Here is a 15,615-nt window from a genome sequence, read left to right as displayed (position 1 = left end):
TTATTCCTAACTTCTATAGTACTATCGCCAATTCTGGGAAGCGTATTTATTATCTTTATTAATTTCCAGAAAGTCTTATATGTTTATGGACCTAATACCTTTGTTAGTCCATTAGGGAGCATTTTTTTCATTTCAAAATATTTAACTTTTAGCTATGCCTTTAGTATCTCTTACTATAACTGATAATTATAAATATATATGTACTTTAATTTAATTATTAATTTAGCTGCTTTAATAGTAATAACTTTAATGATTTAGGGGTTATTATAGTTAATTATAGGTACGTTTATTTCAATAAGAATATTGATTTCTTTATATAGTTGTATAATAATGATCGCTTCCTTAATTGTATTAAAGAGGGAAAGTAATTTAATCTTTATAATTAATATTACAATTACTTTTTACTTCATTATACTTTAGTAGACTTTACTACTATATACTTTAATTGTAGAATATTGTAAATTTTGTCAATTAGTATTATTAGTATATAAAGTGTTAAAAGTAATTTTTAAAAGCGATAAGCTTCCAAAATAAAGCGATAGATTAGAGTGGAGATTAAAGTTATAAAATACTTTATTAGCTCTCTTCTTATATTATAACCTAGGATTATAATTATAATGAACGAGTTTATTAATTATGAAAGCGATATTTGATCAGATAGAAATAGTAGCGTATATAATAGAGCCAACTACGATTTAATAGCCCCAGATTCTAACGAAAATTATTACGCTATTGAAAGGTAAGAGTTCTTTAAAGCTTATTAGAATAAAAGCAAAGGTGTAGTTATTTTTAATAAGTCTAATAATTTTACAGGTATATTGACGTGAAAATAACCAAATTGATTTTACTTGGTAATTTCGAATCATTTTGATCTTTGGAAATTATTGGAGGTTGCTGCCGTGAGTAATTTATATTGCTGTTCAAATTTAGTAAATATAGAAGTTATTTCTTTGTATTTTGATTTATTGAAAGCGAATATAATATTATTAACATAGTAGAGTACTAAAATTACATTATATTTGAAAATATATAAGAATATTTTGATACGATTAAGTTTAATTCTATAAATGTATTCTTGGGCTTTCGTTACTACAGTAGTAGAGTATTGTCACGGAATACACTCGGGTGCCTCTTCCGGGACAAACTATATAAGACTACTTGAGCAACCAAACTGCTAGCTTCGGTTACTTATATCCTTCTGGAACATAGCCTAGTGGTGTAGTGGTCCGTCAGCGCCGTGACAAGTATACTGTAGTTTATAAAAGGTTTCAACAAATTTAAGTATTATATTGTAGTTCTAATACTTGGGAGGTATTTGTTTATAGATTTTCTGATTAAAATAAATATTTATAATACGTTAATAGGGTTGTATTAAATTGATTTAAAATTGAAATACGCTACTTAAACAATCATAGAGTAAAAATATTGTCCTATAAGAGTAGAAGTATAAGGGTTTTGCTTATAGTAATATTATTAATCCTTTTTAATAACGAATTTTATTTTAGTTTTTTCAAAAACGGTTATATTTATTGATTGAAATACGAATAATTATATATAATTTAGAATCTGTAGTTTTTCTGTACAGGGAATATCTTTGTGAATTTCAATTTAAAATTTTATTTCTTTATAGCTATTGAAATATATGTCCTTCATTCAAAAAAGAAAGTTATTGAAGTTGTAGTATTTTAAATCAAAATATATTTTAAGTATTGAAGAAAAGTCGTATTGTATAATAAAGTCGAGGTGATTACCCTTCGTAATAAAGCAGTTAATTTCTAATTTTGTGATCATTTTCTCTTATTACGTACTTATTAGTTAAATGAATTTTCTAACGTTGAAAGAAACTTCTTACGATTCGAATATTAAGAATAATATAGGCTTTGGAAAGTCAGTTACGAAATTAATTATGGGAGCGGCTATAAGTAACGCTAGTGAAGAGATGTAACTAAGTATATAATTGATAAATATCTTATTTTTACTATTGGAATTTAGAATAATAACCGCGGTAATTAGAATAGGCTAGTTACTTTTATTATATTGTTACTTATTATTGAGTAGCTTAAGAATTAGTAGAATAAAACATTTATTCTCTACAGTTTAATTTGCATTATATAATTTAAAGTAATATATTAGTAAGTAAAATAATGAATCAACTTTATCTAGAAAAGTTATAGTCTTCTTCATGATAAGCTATTCTACTATAATTTCTAATTTTGCTTATAAAGAATTCATTTTTATTAAATATTATATTATAAACATAAATAATACAGCCCGTCTGTAGATTTGAAATTCAGTAAATGGAAAAAATAATATAGCCGATAAAGAAATTAATCTATACCTTTGCTTAGAATTTGTCGCATTTCTTTTCTTTGTTTCAAGTAATGGTGATTATTGTATAAGCTTTACAATCATAAATACGTAAATAATTGAGATTTAACTTTCATAGCTTGGTTTATACCAATAAAATAAATTGCTACTACAATAATAAATAGCTAGAAAGTTTTACAAAATTTCTTACTCTTTTTTATTACTTTTACTTTTTCTTTCAAGATAATTTTTGAATATTTTAATACTACCGTTTTGAATTTAAATATAGGACGCTAAAAGTTCAAGCTCTATAAAGCGCATTACTAGTAAAGTTCTAACGTAATAATTATTTAATCTATTATCGACTTCGATATATTTTACTTTAATATTATACTGATAAATTATTATATTGATTAACCTTAGTACATTTTATATAAAAAGATTGTGTTTTTATTAATCAAGTATATGTCTCAAGTATATTGATTATAGTAATAAGTAATAATTATTACTGAAGGATAATGTTCTTTTCATTCTTTGAAATTTATGAAATTGATTATAAATTATTCGTTTAAATTATGGTCTCAGCTTTGTAACTTTTGAATAATATTATATTTAACTTTTAAAATTGTATAAGCTTTGTAGTTATAAGTAAGGATACTTTCAATATGGATACTATTAATATTATACGAATATTTGAATATTTAGGACCTAGAGTAACTAAATCAATAATATTATAAATTAGCAGGTATGTTATAAGCATGACGCCTAGTATATGAAGAAAAGCGGTTTTGTTGTATAAAGAAAAAAATATAATCAAACAATCTTTTTTAAGTATTTAAGAACAGGTTAATCATAAACATTTGAGAATAAATAAAAAAGCAACGTATATAATTGAAAGAATAGCTCAGTTGGGAAGATCTGAGCTTGGTTTACCTTTAGTGTTACCTGAAAGGTCGTAAGTTCGAATTCTGCTTCCCTTACTTCCATCCGGTTTTTAAAAATCAGATAGAATCTTCCCCGCTTTCCTAGTTATAAGAGGCGTTAAAGATGATGTTGGGCTCACTCTACTTCTTAGTTTACCTATGAACACACGGTACTAGGCACGTGTAGAAAATCTCTTCTTTAAGCTTAGTAATATTAGTCGCAGTATTACTAAGCCAACTAATAAGGGTTCTCAGAATTGGAATCTTAATAAATCCAATTGACTAATTGTTATCTCTTTTACCAAAAGAAATTCCTGTTTCATAACGTCTTACAGGCAGCCAACCGGCTAATCGGCGAAGAAATCCAGTACAAGAAATAAGACCCCTTCTCCTCTACCCTTGAACCCTGAAGATAGAATAAAAGAATCACCCGGCGCATACTCGAGGCAACTGAAGCGTAAGGTGGAGGAGAGCGGTGTCATGGCAGTGGCAGACTACTATATTAACAAGATCATATCTTTACAAAAGGATATAAGTAATTAAAGCTGGAAAATTCGATACTCAAGTGGTCCTATATAGTTGTTTCGAACCGCACGTAGTTTTGTATTGCGTCGGCTGTCACAAGCGGAGTCTCAGTATACCAGCCAATCAGAAGTAACAACGTTCACTGGGACGAAAGAAGATAACAATAAGAACGGACGACAAACATCGAAGTAACCATGGCTTCCTGGACTCCCATGGTGAGATGAAATGAAAGTTCCGACTTAGAGTTACGGTTAAAAATAGAGAAGCTGAGGGTTTTCATCCAGTATTCAACAATACAGCTTTTCTCTTAGACTAAGAAAGAAAGTAACACCGCTTACCTATTGGGTAGATTATATAAATAGTTCCAGCGTGATAAGAGAATATATATATCTTATTAACTTCTAAGTTGTAATTAACAGATACTACTTGAAATTATCTCGTACTTCAGGTATTAAATATTAGTAGCATATTACTAAGTATTAGTTTGATTTATATATTTTATTTAAGAGAAACTCGAATCTTTTGTATAGTTATAACTAAATTTTAAGCGTTAGCTTTATTTTTTTATATATATTTACGTTCCTCTTCCTTTTATGGTTGAAAGTAAAGCGTTTTCGTAATGAAATATAAAATCTTTCGAATTAGAAACACTAATTATGTAAGTACACGACGCAATTACTTTTAAATTTATAATTAAGTTTAATAGAGTATGTCACGACGGTAGCAGACCACTACATCAACCAGGCCATGTCTCTACAAAAGGATACAAGTAATCGAAGCTGGAAGATTCGATACTTAAATAATCTTATATAGTTGTTTTGAACCGCACGTACTTTTGTATCACGTTGGCCGTTATAAACTTTGCTGCTTATTTAAGTTTATATAAGTGAATTATATTGATAAAGTTAGTCAATTACAATGTAGGAGCCAAATAGTTGTTAATATTAGAATATATTCCAACCGCTATAATATTTTTCTAATTGGATAATTTTTTTTTGAAATCTCTGAGGATTTCTTTTATAGATTTTAATAACCAAGATTTAATGGTTTTATCAAAGCTTAGTAATATAATCATTAAGATCATAGTTGATTTAGTTTTCAATTTCTGTAGCTAATCTTTTATTATTTTATTTTATTTAAAATTAATATTAGTATAGTAGGTAGTAATGTAGGTGTTTATTCATTTGCGTATTATTATATCAGTATTATTAAAATCTTTCCAATATTTATAAACAGTTAAATAAATTGCTTTATTTTAATTAAATATTATTTTCCTTATAACAGTAAAGTCAGTATTGACTCTAACAACTATATTCTTTCTCAATATTTTATTTAGCTTCGTAACTTTCATTTTCCCCAACTCTTTTTCCAAGAATTTCTTTTCGTTATTACTAGTTACTTCGTTTCTAATTTAATTACTAGCACTAGTACTATTAGTATTATTCGTACTTATTAAATTAATTAAGTCTTTGAAATTATCAATAAGTAGTTCAAAAGATTTAACGCTACAGTTCAAGCGAATAAAATTCTTTTTTATTGTAAGAATACGCTCCTTTGCTTATTTTGTTATAAAGTAGTCCTCTAGCTAGGGCGGTAGGATTTAATAAACTATAAAGCTTCTTTTAAAAAGTTTATTATTGAATTAAGTATTGCTAATAGCTAGACGTTTGAAAGCTTCGTATTAGTTATGCTAGTCTTCAGAAGATTTTAAAATAATAAAAATTTCTTTATTAGTAGTTTCTTTCAAAAGTAATACTATAAAGGAATAATAGTAGTAATTAGTTACTTGTTAATTAGATTCATATCATTACACTATTATAAATACGTAAATTAGACTATTAATTATTAAATTAACCATACAAATTACTTAATTGAGTAATTTGTATACGATTGTGCCAAAAGGTTAGAATGTATTGGAAATACCTAGAAGGAGGTCTCCAGTAGCTAGAAATTGGGTGGTTGGGAGGCTAACCTAGAAATGGCTAGCTATAAACCCACCCACAAATCTGACAGGTGTATATGCTGACATGGGACTCCGAAACAGCGGGCGGAATCGAGGAAAGATTCCACTCTGATTAATTGCCAAAGTTGCCCTAGCGGACATTCTAGCGTGTCATGCTAAAAGCTACCCGGCCAGGTGCTGTTTTTCTCAAGTCCCCAGTTGGGACATGGTAATTTCTTGGAGTCTCAAAACTGCCTGGTCGTGCTGCAAAAAGCGAAGCCACGAGTGACATGCAGGGCGGCCGTGGTCGTGGGGTCCACATGTGCACTGCACTGCACCCCTGGTCTTCCCTTCCATTCCTGAACGCCCGCGTCAGGTCCTGCAGTGTCGTTTTAGTGAATGTACAGAAGTGGGCTTTCTTCAGCCTGATCTTGTCAAGATTGGTTTTGAATGGCCTTCTTCTGAATCATTTATGGGGAACATGGAGTTGGTGATCACATCATTATTCACTTCTATATGATGTGTACTAAATGCCAAATCGAGCCCATTCTTCTGAATGTCCTTGTTGGCACTAATAAACTGCACGGCCGCTGCCCTGAGCACCACCAAAACGGGAGAGTGACACCGGCCCAAGGCATGGAACGCACTGCACCTTCCATCAGGCACGGTGGCCCGCAATGTGGGATGGGCATGAGCCACGGGGGATTGGATGGAGCATCCAGGTCCAGTGGGCCTAGCATGCAGAATTGGAACCTTCCGGGCAGCTTTCAGCGAGTGGCAGGAGCGACGGAACTGTGTGGGTGGCTCCCACCACACTCGCTGTCTGTCCCACTCACCGTTCCACCAGTCATTGGGTAGGTACCTCTAGTCTAGTACCTTACCTTGAGGAGAAGGAACGGCTGCCCAGAGGCCATTCCATTCCCAGAGAGACCAGGCTGGAAACGAAGGCAACATGGCAGGATCCAAGCGGAAAGGACGAGGAGGGCCTCGAGAGAATATGTAGTAGTACGGTTTTAGGTAGGTAATGCTTGCCCTCCTGTCCCCGGCCTCGTCCATGCTTCCTTCCCGTCCGTCGCCGTTCGTTGCCCGCCTGCCCGCCCGCCCATGCTTTTTCTGATCTCCGACGGATGGTCTGATCGTCCCTGTCTCCATTGCTACGGGTTGACGAGCGGCCTGCCATTTCTGCATTGCGGTGATTTTACTAGTCCGGCCTGCTTTATCTAGCTGCAAAGCTAACTCCCTTGTCATTGTTGTCGATGCTACATAGAAGCCGCTCACATCCTTTTTTGTCTTGCCCGGCTTTCTTATTTTCCCTCCCCCTTCCCACCCACGCGCACCCTTTTTCTTCTCCCGTTTCGAACGGCCTGATCTGCGTCGGTTTCTTTGTCCACGCTTTTCTCACGAGAACAACAACTGCGGTGTCAGTTTTGCTCGAACCCAGACGCCTCAAGACTAGAAGCAGCCGGTGCTAAACGCAACCACACTTACCCGTCCCGTCGAAGCCAAGCCACCGACCGCATACATAACGATCGATTCCGGCATCGCCTACTGACCGGGCCTCAACGTAATCGAGAAACGACTCGACCCAACGATTCCCCAGGATATATATCTACAGCTTCACAAAGGCAGCCGTGCTGTTATAGCTGTCGTCGCCGACCCGGATAGAGACAAGAGTCCGGACAGTCGATTGCGCATTGCCGATCAGGATCTCCCCGGACCTGGCATTCCAGGACTCCATACGCATTTCTCATCATTGCGGCCCGCACTATCGCTGTTGGCGTGCAGGCGAATCCCCGCCGTATTATTGACCAGAGCTCTATCTGAAACGTCTAAAAAGCGACAGCAGGTCTCGCTTGTTGGTTAACTTGGATCTTTCCCGATCCTCCGAAAAGTCATTCCGGCTCTGCAACACGGATCCAACACATATTATCAGGATGTGTTTCGGGGGTCGTGGAAAGGAAGATGAGGCCGAGGCGTCCCGGTCGCGCGAGCTGGACAAGCAGATCCGCGCGGATGAGAAGCGCCTGTCGAAGGAGGTCAAGCTGTTGCTACTAGGTACGGAACTCCAGTTGTTGTTGGGCCCTACACTGCGGCCATCGCGTGCGTATCAATGTGACCATGGCGACTCTAACCTTTGGCATCAATAGGAGCTGGTGAATCCGGAAAGTCTACAGTTTTGAAGCAGATGAAGTTGATCTATGCACAAGGTTTCAGCAAAAATGAGAAGCTGGAATGGAGGCCTGTTATTTTCGCCAACATTCTGCAATCGTTCCGATTGATCTTTGATGCAATGAACGAGTTCAACATCAAGCTGGAGGATGAAGATAATGAGGCAAGTTTTGATCAGTCAGGCGTTAACACCTCAAGATATCCGCAACTAACTTGAATATCTACAGAAGAATATGGTGCAAATGATGGTCGACTACGAAATGAGAGGAGACGAGCCTCTACCGCTGGAATATTTTGAGCCTGCGAAGAAGCTCTGGCAAGATTCAGGTGTTAGGCAAGCCATTGAGAAGGGCAATGAGTTTGCTCTGCACGACAACCTCGAATAGTATGTGTTTGCAATTCATCCCCTTGTTTCCGCATCTCGCTAACGTATTCCCAAGCTTCTGCTCGGACCTGGACAGGCTATGGGACAGGAACTATGTTCCTAGCGATCAGGATTTGCTGCGGTCGAGGCTACGGACGACTGGTATCACCGAGACTGTTTTCGACCTCGGCCAACTCACCTATCGCATGTTTGACGTCGGTGGCCAGCGATCGGAGCGAAAGAAGTGGATTCACTGCTTTGAGAACGTCAACTGCTTGCTATTTTTGGTAGCTATCTCGGGTTACGATCAATGCCTGGTTGAAGACAAAGACGGGGTGCGTCTAACCCCCGGACGTTGTTGAGGAGTTGAATGCTAACCTGTGCACAGAACCAAATGAACGAGGCCCTGATGCTCTGGGAGTCGATCGCCAACTCTCACTGGTTCACCAAGTCGGCCTTGATTCTGTTCCTCAACAAGATCGACCTTTTCAAGGAGAAGCTGCCTCGGAGCCCGATAACGAACCACGGCTTCACTGATTATCATGGTCCCCCGGACGATGCTAAGCAGGCCAGCAAGTACTTCATGGACAAGTTTCGCGCGCTGAACCGGAATCCGGAAAAAGAGATCTATGGGCATTTCACAAACGCGACCGATACCAATCTTCTGAAGATCACCATGGGTTCCGTACAGGACATGATCATCCAGCGGAACCTCAAACAACTTATCCTGTAAGGGGATATTCATATACTGGACTTGCACATCCGATACATCTGCTTCCGCAGCACACATCGCCTTTGGTGAAGTGAACTAGCACACTGCTGGTTGTGGATGTATCAACTTTCCCTTCCTCGTCACGAGCCGTTTCAATATGGATAATCGACCTAATTGTGAATAGGGTCTAAACCTACAGCGCTTTAATCTCGGTCAGAAACTCCCGAGGACACGACTATTCGTGTTGCATTTCCTTGCATTTTTACCGACCCAGACCCCTCCGAGCACTTCCGCTTCAAGACCCCCCGCCGGCGTTCCGTCCACATGTATATTACCAGCTTCCCGCTTGTCACATTTGCGTTCTATATCCCAGAGGCTGCGGAGCCCTCACTATCCTACGACATCGACCATCAAACCCTCACCTTCCGTCATTTTCAAGCCATATTTGTGCTTATTCGACATTGCACGAGCGACTCTTGCGGCTTGGGCGGCCATCACTCTCGGGCAGTTTCTTCATCCTCTTCTCCGTTCGCCCTCTTCGCATCATAGTAGATTGTGGCTCCTGTGGGGTGTATGGCGGCATTTGCTTTTCCAAAAATCTTTTTTTTTTCATGGACTTTGCGCGGCTGGTGGTAGATGTCCTTCCTCCCTGGCTCTGCTTACGGCCTAGGGAAACCCGTTTTTGAGATTGAACAGGGAAGTTCGTCGCTACATCTTTATTTGTTTTTATTCGCCAGCTTGATTGGGATTGGGATATACCCTAAAAGCTTTTCGTGTGGATTTGCAGAGGTAGGAACGGAAGAGGGATGACTGGGACTTGGAGACGACATAACGAATCAATCACCTCTCCCTCACGTTGGTTGAGTATCCCAGCGTTGTCTACAGAGGGAGGGTCATTGAGTACAGAGGAGCTATTCTCGATGATGATGTGGAAGTCAGACAGCAATGAATCAAAGGTCAATCAGATCCATGTTTCAGCCGTGAGGAGCAATCGATGATACTGTACCATTCTGAACTGGGTGTTTTGTCCAAATAGAAGGAGATTTCAAGTTAGCTTGCAACATGAACGATGTTGAATGGGAAGCTGCAACGGTCTCTAATTCGGCAGTTTGGCCGAGGTTTGAAGGAGCAGGGCAATGTCGTATCGGTAATGTTATTGCGGAGGTCATTGCTACTGTATCAAGAGGATTAGATATTCCTGGTGATAACGAGCGAGCCGACTTTACCGTACCCTGTAGGACGGCTCGCACATTTAATGGATGATCGAGATTCATATGTGATATACTGTAGCACAATTATTTGGCTTGTCTTGTAGTTCCCCCGTCTCAGATATAGACGTGACCTGTCCAGTTCAAAATGTTCACTACGATAGTTGCATCTGTGGGTGTAGACAGGAATTGCTCCCTCCGCTAGACAACGTCCCGACTTATGGGATCGCCAATAATGCTATCATTGCCCACATTCCATCCTTGACCAATCAACAGGAAAAGCACGTGGCAATTGCGGAACGTTCAACTTCACACGAACTCCAGTTCGCCTCATGGCAGACAAAGAAAGGTGAAAGACACATGGCTATTGTGGGGAATCGCCAGGCTTCACGTCGGTCAAACTGACGAGATACCCACATTGAATTCCGTAGAGCCATGGCCTTGGTTGAAACGGGTCAAAGTAGGCTCATCGCGCTGCAATATTTCTCGTATTTTTGTTCGTTCTCAAAAGGGAATTGTTGCGGTGCCCAGACCATGTTCATTTTGAGGATTGGGATCATCTTGTGAGGTGACACCGGCAGCCTGTGCTTTTCCCTCGCTCGCGCTCGCTAGGTTCTTCTTTCCCTATTTGGACATTCTCCTTCTTCGTGAGAAGCAAAGAGACATGACTTCGGTATCAAGGCTCCAACAAGGTATGTATGTTGATGGTTCGTAATTCCACTTGTTCAACATCCCTTGTCCTCTGCGATTACACATATGTACAAGTATTTCCGAGGCATGTGCGGTGATGGTCGTTCGGTTGGTTTCATGTTTCACGCTATCCCCGTTCGTCCCATTCTCCGTACACACTACACTCAAGGCGTGCTTGGACCACTTCACAAGCCAACCATTCAACGCATGCTCGAATCTTCAATTTGTGAAAGTTCGAACCGATGGAAGTCTTCCCGTTTTCGCTTGTCTTGCTGTCTCGCCTTTTGCTTTTCTGGCTTCTGCATGCCCCTGGGATTTGCTTGGCCCCATCCCTGCGTCCCCGGGGGGGGGGGGGGGGGGGGGGGGGGGGGGGGGGGGGGGGGGGGGGACGCCACGGCGCCCACGAACGGCCCAGGGGCTGCTGCTGCAGGGACAGATTCAGGGCAGGGGCACCTTCTACTTGGCACAGCCATGGAAAGCAACCTATCCAAACACCTCCAGCATCAGTTCATCAGTGCACTGCATGAAGGACCTTGGTGAGAACTGTGAGGTTCTAGGTTACGGTTGGCTGTTGCTGCTGTCAGAGCTGTCATTGATAAAAAAGCAATGTCTGTGCAGTGCATTTCTTCTAGCTTCAAAGGATGCCTGTGAAGACGAAGGCTCTCTACTGTTTGATAGGTGCCAACTTGGACGGGAAGGTGCCTGTCGAACCCGTCACTGCCGTGTGGGTGTTGTAGCGGCACGGGGCTAGCTGCACTGCACCTGAGATTCCCGTCCGGGGCGTTGCACAAGCCGAGGCCGCTGACGCCGCTGGGAACGCTCGCTAATCAACGCGTTCGGAAGTGGCTGCCGCGTGGGCTCAGCGCGTTAACGTGCCCCAGCCTCCAGCGCACCCGCAGTGTTAAACGCGGTCGGCGTCCGGGCAACGAGTTGACGACGACCGTTCATCCTCTAAGCAAAACACGGAAGATTCACCCGCGAGACGATCGGGCTACAAGACCTTCACGGAACACCAGAAATCTCACTATTATTGGAGGTCTTCGTTTTCGAAACAGTTCATTGATATTCCACTCGTTTGGTAACTCTGTGGTACCGTCATTGTTTGTTATTTGCAAACTGTCCCTGACAACCCCCAAGCTTGTGTTTAAATACTAGGCGACTGCCGTCGGTTCGTACAAGGGGCCCGACTGTATCACGTACACGGGAACCACGAAGAACAGATCCATCATACCACAGCACTTGTTGTCTGAACAGAAAAAGGGCTAATCCAATTTTCGTCGGACGCTGAGTTTGACGTGCCGGCTACCTGTGCAGAATACGGATTTCCAAAACTTGCGAAATCGAAGATGGAATAGAAGTTCCATTCCATCAAAATTGACTAGAAGCTATGCCAACGAGGGTTCACGATTGGGATAGGAAGAAAGCAAGGTGTTGGAACTGGTGCTAAAATTGTCTCGGCATCAGCAATCAACATGTCGAGCGCAGAGTATCAGAAGGTGAACGCCGCCGCTTCTGCCGGCGAGCATGTTTCTGGCGATTCTGCTCCTGATGGCATTCCTCCGCCAGATGCCAAACTAGGAAGTGGATCATTGATTTCACGCCATCTTCCTTTCCTCAAGACGAAGCGCGGGATTGTCATAACCGTGGCAGTCATCCTCCTCATTATCGGCGGAGGTCTAGCAGGACTGGCGGCTCTACCAAAGAAAGGAAACAAGAGCCCAGCCGGGGCGGGAGATGGAGCGGACGGCTTAGGAGATTCTATCACCAGTGACGAATATTTTTATGGCCAGTCACCACCGGTATATCCTTCACGTACGTACGCTCGCTTGACTCATCGATCGAGTATATGGGTTCACTGTTGAAGATACGAGGCTGATTCAAAACACAGCAAATACGACCGGTGCTGGAACTTGGGCAAGCTCGTTGAAGAAGGCTAGGGACATGGTCCGCCAAATGACACTTGATGAGAAGGTACGAGCTGCCAGACATTTTGAGGGCAATCTGGATGTTCTTGATCATACGGGGGATCACATCTCTGACGTCTTGGCTATCGCACAGGTTTACCTAACAACAGGTACCACCTCTAACACCAGCTGCTCCGGCTTCATCCGGCCTATCTCTCGTGTAGGCTTCCCTGGAATGTGCCTGAGTGATGCCGGTAATGGCCTCAGAAACACCGATTTTGTCAGCAGTTGGCCGAGCGGGCTTCATGTTGGTGCCAGCTGGAACAAGTCGCTTGCACACCAGCGAGGCACCGGTATGGGCAGAGAGTTCAAGAAGAAAGGAGTGAATGTTCTCCTTGGGCCCGTTGTTGGACCCATGGGCCGTGTGGTGTTAAGTGGTCGCAACTGGGAAGGTTTGTTCACTTCCTGTTAGGATACTCAATGATTGGACCGAGTGTTAATAGTTACGGACTAGGTTTCTCTTCGGATCCATATCTCGCAGGGGCTCTTGTTTACGAGACTGTCGACGCTGTCCAAGATGTTGGTGTCATCACCAGCGTCAAGGCAAGTTAACATCCTCGTATCCGAAAACTGAAAAGCTCGCTAACACCACACCAGCATTATATCACTAACGAGCAAGAGTCGAACCGAATGCCCGCCAATGGCATGGAGTCCCTATCATCAAATATCGACGACAAAACGATGCATGAGTTCTATCTCTGGCCCTTCCAGGATTCCCTCCGTGCCGGTACAGGTAACATCATGTGCTCATACAACCGACTGAACAACTCGTATGGCTGCGCAAACAGCAAGTCACTCAACGGCTTGCTCAAGACAGAACTCGGGTTTGAGGGGTTTGTCGTGTCTGACTGGAGTGCCCAACATGCCGGTGTCGCCACTGCTTTGGCAGGTCTTGATATGACGATGCCAGGAGGTGACGACTTCTGGGGTTCCAAGCTTGTTGATGCTGTCAAGAATGGCTCAGTTCCTGAATCTCGACTTGACGACATGGCAACTAGAATCGTTGCATCTTGGTACAAGATGGGCCAGGACGAAAACTTTCCTACACCCGGTATCGGCATGGCCAGCGATCTCACAAAACCTCGCAACGTTGTAGACGCCAGAAACTCAACCTTTCGCTCTACGCTATTTGATGGCGCAGTGGAGGGTCATGTTCTCGTGAAGAACACGCGAAATACATTGCCCCTGAGCAACCCCAAGATGTTATCCATCTTTGGATATTCCGCCAAGAACCCTGACCACAATGGCCCATCACTTGGTTCATCTGCGTGGGTGTTCGGGGCACAATCATTCAACTACGACGAGTTTTCCAATGGCTTCTTCGGCAGCGCCGCCGTAGGTAACACCCCCATCGCCTTCAACGGCACGCTCTACTCTGGCGGTGGATCAGGCGCTACCTCCCAATCGCTCGCCGTCTCCCCTTTCGAAGCCATCGTTCACCGCGCTTACGAAGACGGCACCGCGCTCTTCTGGGACTTCCACAACGGTAATCCAGCCGTTAATCCAGCCTCAGACGCCTGCCTCGTCATTGGCAACGCCTACGCCACCGAGGGCGCCGATCGCCCCGCTGCCCGTGACGACTACACCGACGGGCTGATCAAGCACGTCGCCGCTCAGTGCAACAACACCATCGTCGTCTTCCACAACGCCGGCATCCGCCTCGTCGACCAGTTCGTCGACCATCCCAACGTCACCGCCCTCATCTTCGCCCACCTCCCCGGCGAAGCATCCGGCAAGGCGCTCGTCTCGCTGCTCTACGGCGAGTCCAATCCCTCCGGCAAACTCCCTTACACGGTCGCACGTAACGAGTCCGACTACGCCGTGTTTGGACCCGATCTCCCCGAAGCTGGCATCTTCCGCAAGTTCCCGCAGAGTAATTTCTTCGAGGGAGTGTTTGTTGACTACCGCCATTTTGACGCCAAGAACATCACACCGCGCTACGAGTTCGGCTTCGGCTTGGGCTACACTACTTTTTCGTATGGTAACCTCTCCATCGAAAAAGTCGCTGATGCGAACACGGACGAATACCCCACCGGCGAAACCCGCGAGGGAGGGCAGGTTGATCTGTGGGATATCCTCGTCCGTGTCAAGACTGAGGTCAGCAACACGGGCGGTCGTGACGGGGCGGAGGTTGCGCAGCTATATGTTGGGATTCCGGATGAGGGGGCGCCGGTGAGGCAGTTGAGAGGGTTTGACAAGGTGTTTGTGGGTGCCAAGGGACAGAAGACGGTCGAGTTTGAGTTGATGAGGAGGGATTTGAGCGTGTGGGATACGGTGAGGCAGAGGTGGAGGCTGATGAAGGGTGGGAAGTATGTGCTTGAGGTTGGCGGGAGTAGTAGGGATTTACCGCTTAAGGGGACGGTTGAACTGTAATTTTGTAGTCATGACTGATGGGTTAATGAATAACTGATGTAGTTTCCATACTCGCCTTGCGTTTGCACGTTTGCATGGGAGGTCAAGGGTACATGGACTTGCCACACCTGCTGTTAAGTAGCTTCACGCACCCCCTACCTCCCGAGAGACACATGTACATCCGACCTGGGAAACCATGGAAACCTAAATTCAGCGGTCAAGTACTCAATTTTAATAAGCTATCTTTTGAAATTCTCAGGCTCTGTTCTTATGTTAGAAGACTTTGATATATTTTCAGATGTTGCCGCTAGGGAGGCCGCAGCACCGATGGATTGGGACTTTACAGTGTCATCCATATTCAAGGCTACATATCTGCTATACAGTATTGGGCTGGGGCAAGAGCGGGCGCATTTTTAGGTAATTGCGAGTTGACTCCATGGCAATGTGACGTCAAAGTGC

At 42.7% G+C, this 15,615-nt stretch overlaps 2 protein-coding genes across 2 annotated transcripts; both read left to right on the top strand.

Annotated features, from left to right (window-relative positions):
* Nucleotides 1–6,457: 6,457 nt before the first annotated feature.
* SMAC4_06605 (uncharacterized protein) lies at nucleotides 6,458–9,914 on the top strand. The gene is made up of 5 exons (XM_066090480.1): nucleotides 6,458–7,752; nucleotides 7,845–8,029; nucleotides 8,094–8,251; nucleotides 8,307–8,565; nucleotides 8,619–9,914. The coding sequence occupies exons 1-5, from the start codon at nucleotides 7,632–7,634 to the stop codon at nucleotides 8,961–8,963; spliced, it is 1,068 nt and encodes a 355-aa protein (XP_065946064.1). The 5' UTR covers nucleotides 6,458–7,631; the 3' UTR covers nucleotides 8,964–9,914.
* A 1,878-nt stretch (nucleotides 9,915–11,792) lies between these two features.
* Nucleotides 11,793–15,421, top strand: SMAC4_06603 (uncharacterized protein). Its single transcript, XM_066090479.1, has 5 exons — nucleotides 11,793–12,652; nucleotides 12,729–12,811; nucleotides 12,899–13,196; nucleotides 13,259–13,347; nucleotides 13,402–15,421. Exons 1-5 carry the CDS (start codon nucleotides 12,313–12,315, stop codon nucleotides 15,175–15,177), a joined length of 2,586 nt encoding a protein of 861 aa, XP_065946063.1. The 5' UTR covers nucleotides 11,793–12,312; the 3' UTR covers nucleotides 15,178–15,421.
* Nucleotides 15,422–15,615: the final 194 nt, after the last annotated feature.

Source organism: Sordaria macrospora, chromosome 2, assembly GCF_033870435.1.
Source record: "Sordaria macrospora chromosome 2, complete sequence".
Taxonomy (NCBI): Eukaryota; Fungi; Ascomycota; class Sordariomycetes; order Sordariales; family Sordariaceae; genus Sordaria; species Sordaria macrospora.
Note: the sequence above shows the minus strand (reverse complement) of the source record. Positions and strands in the feature narration are given on the sequence as shown.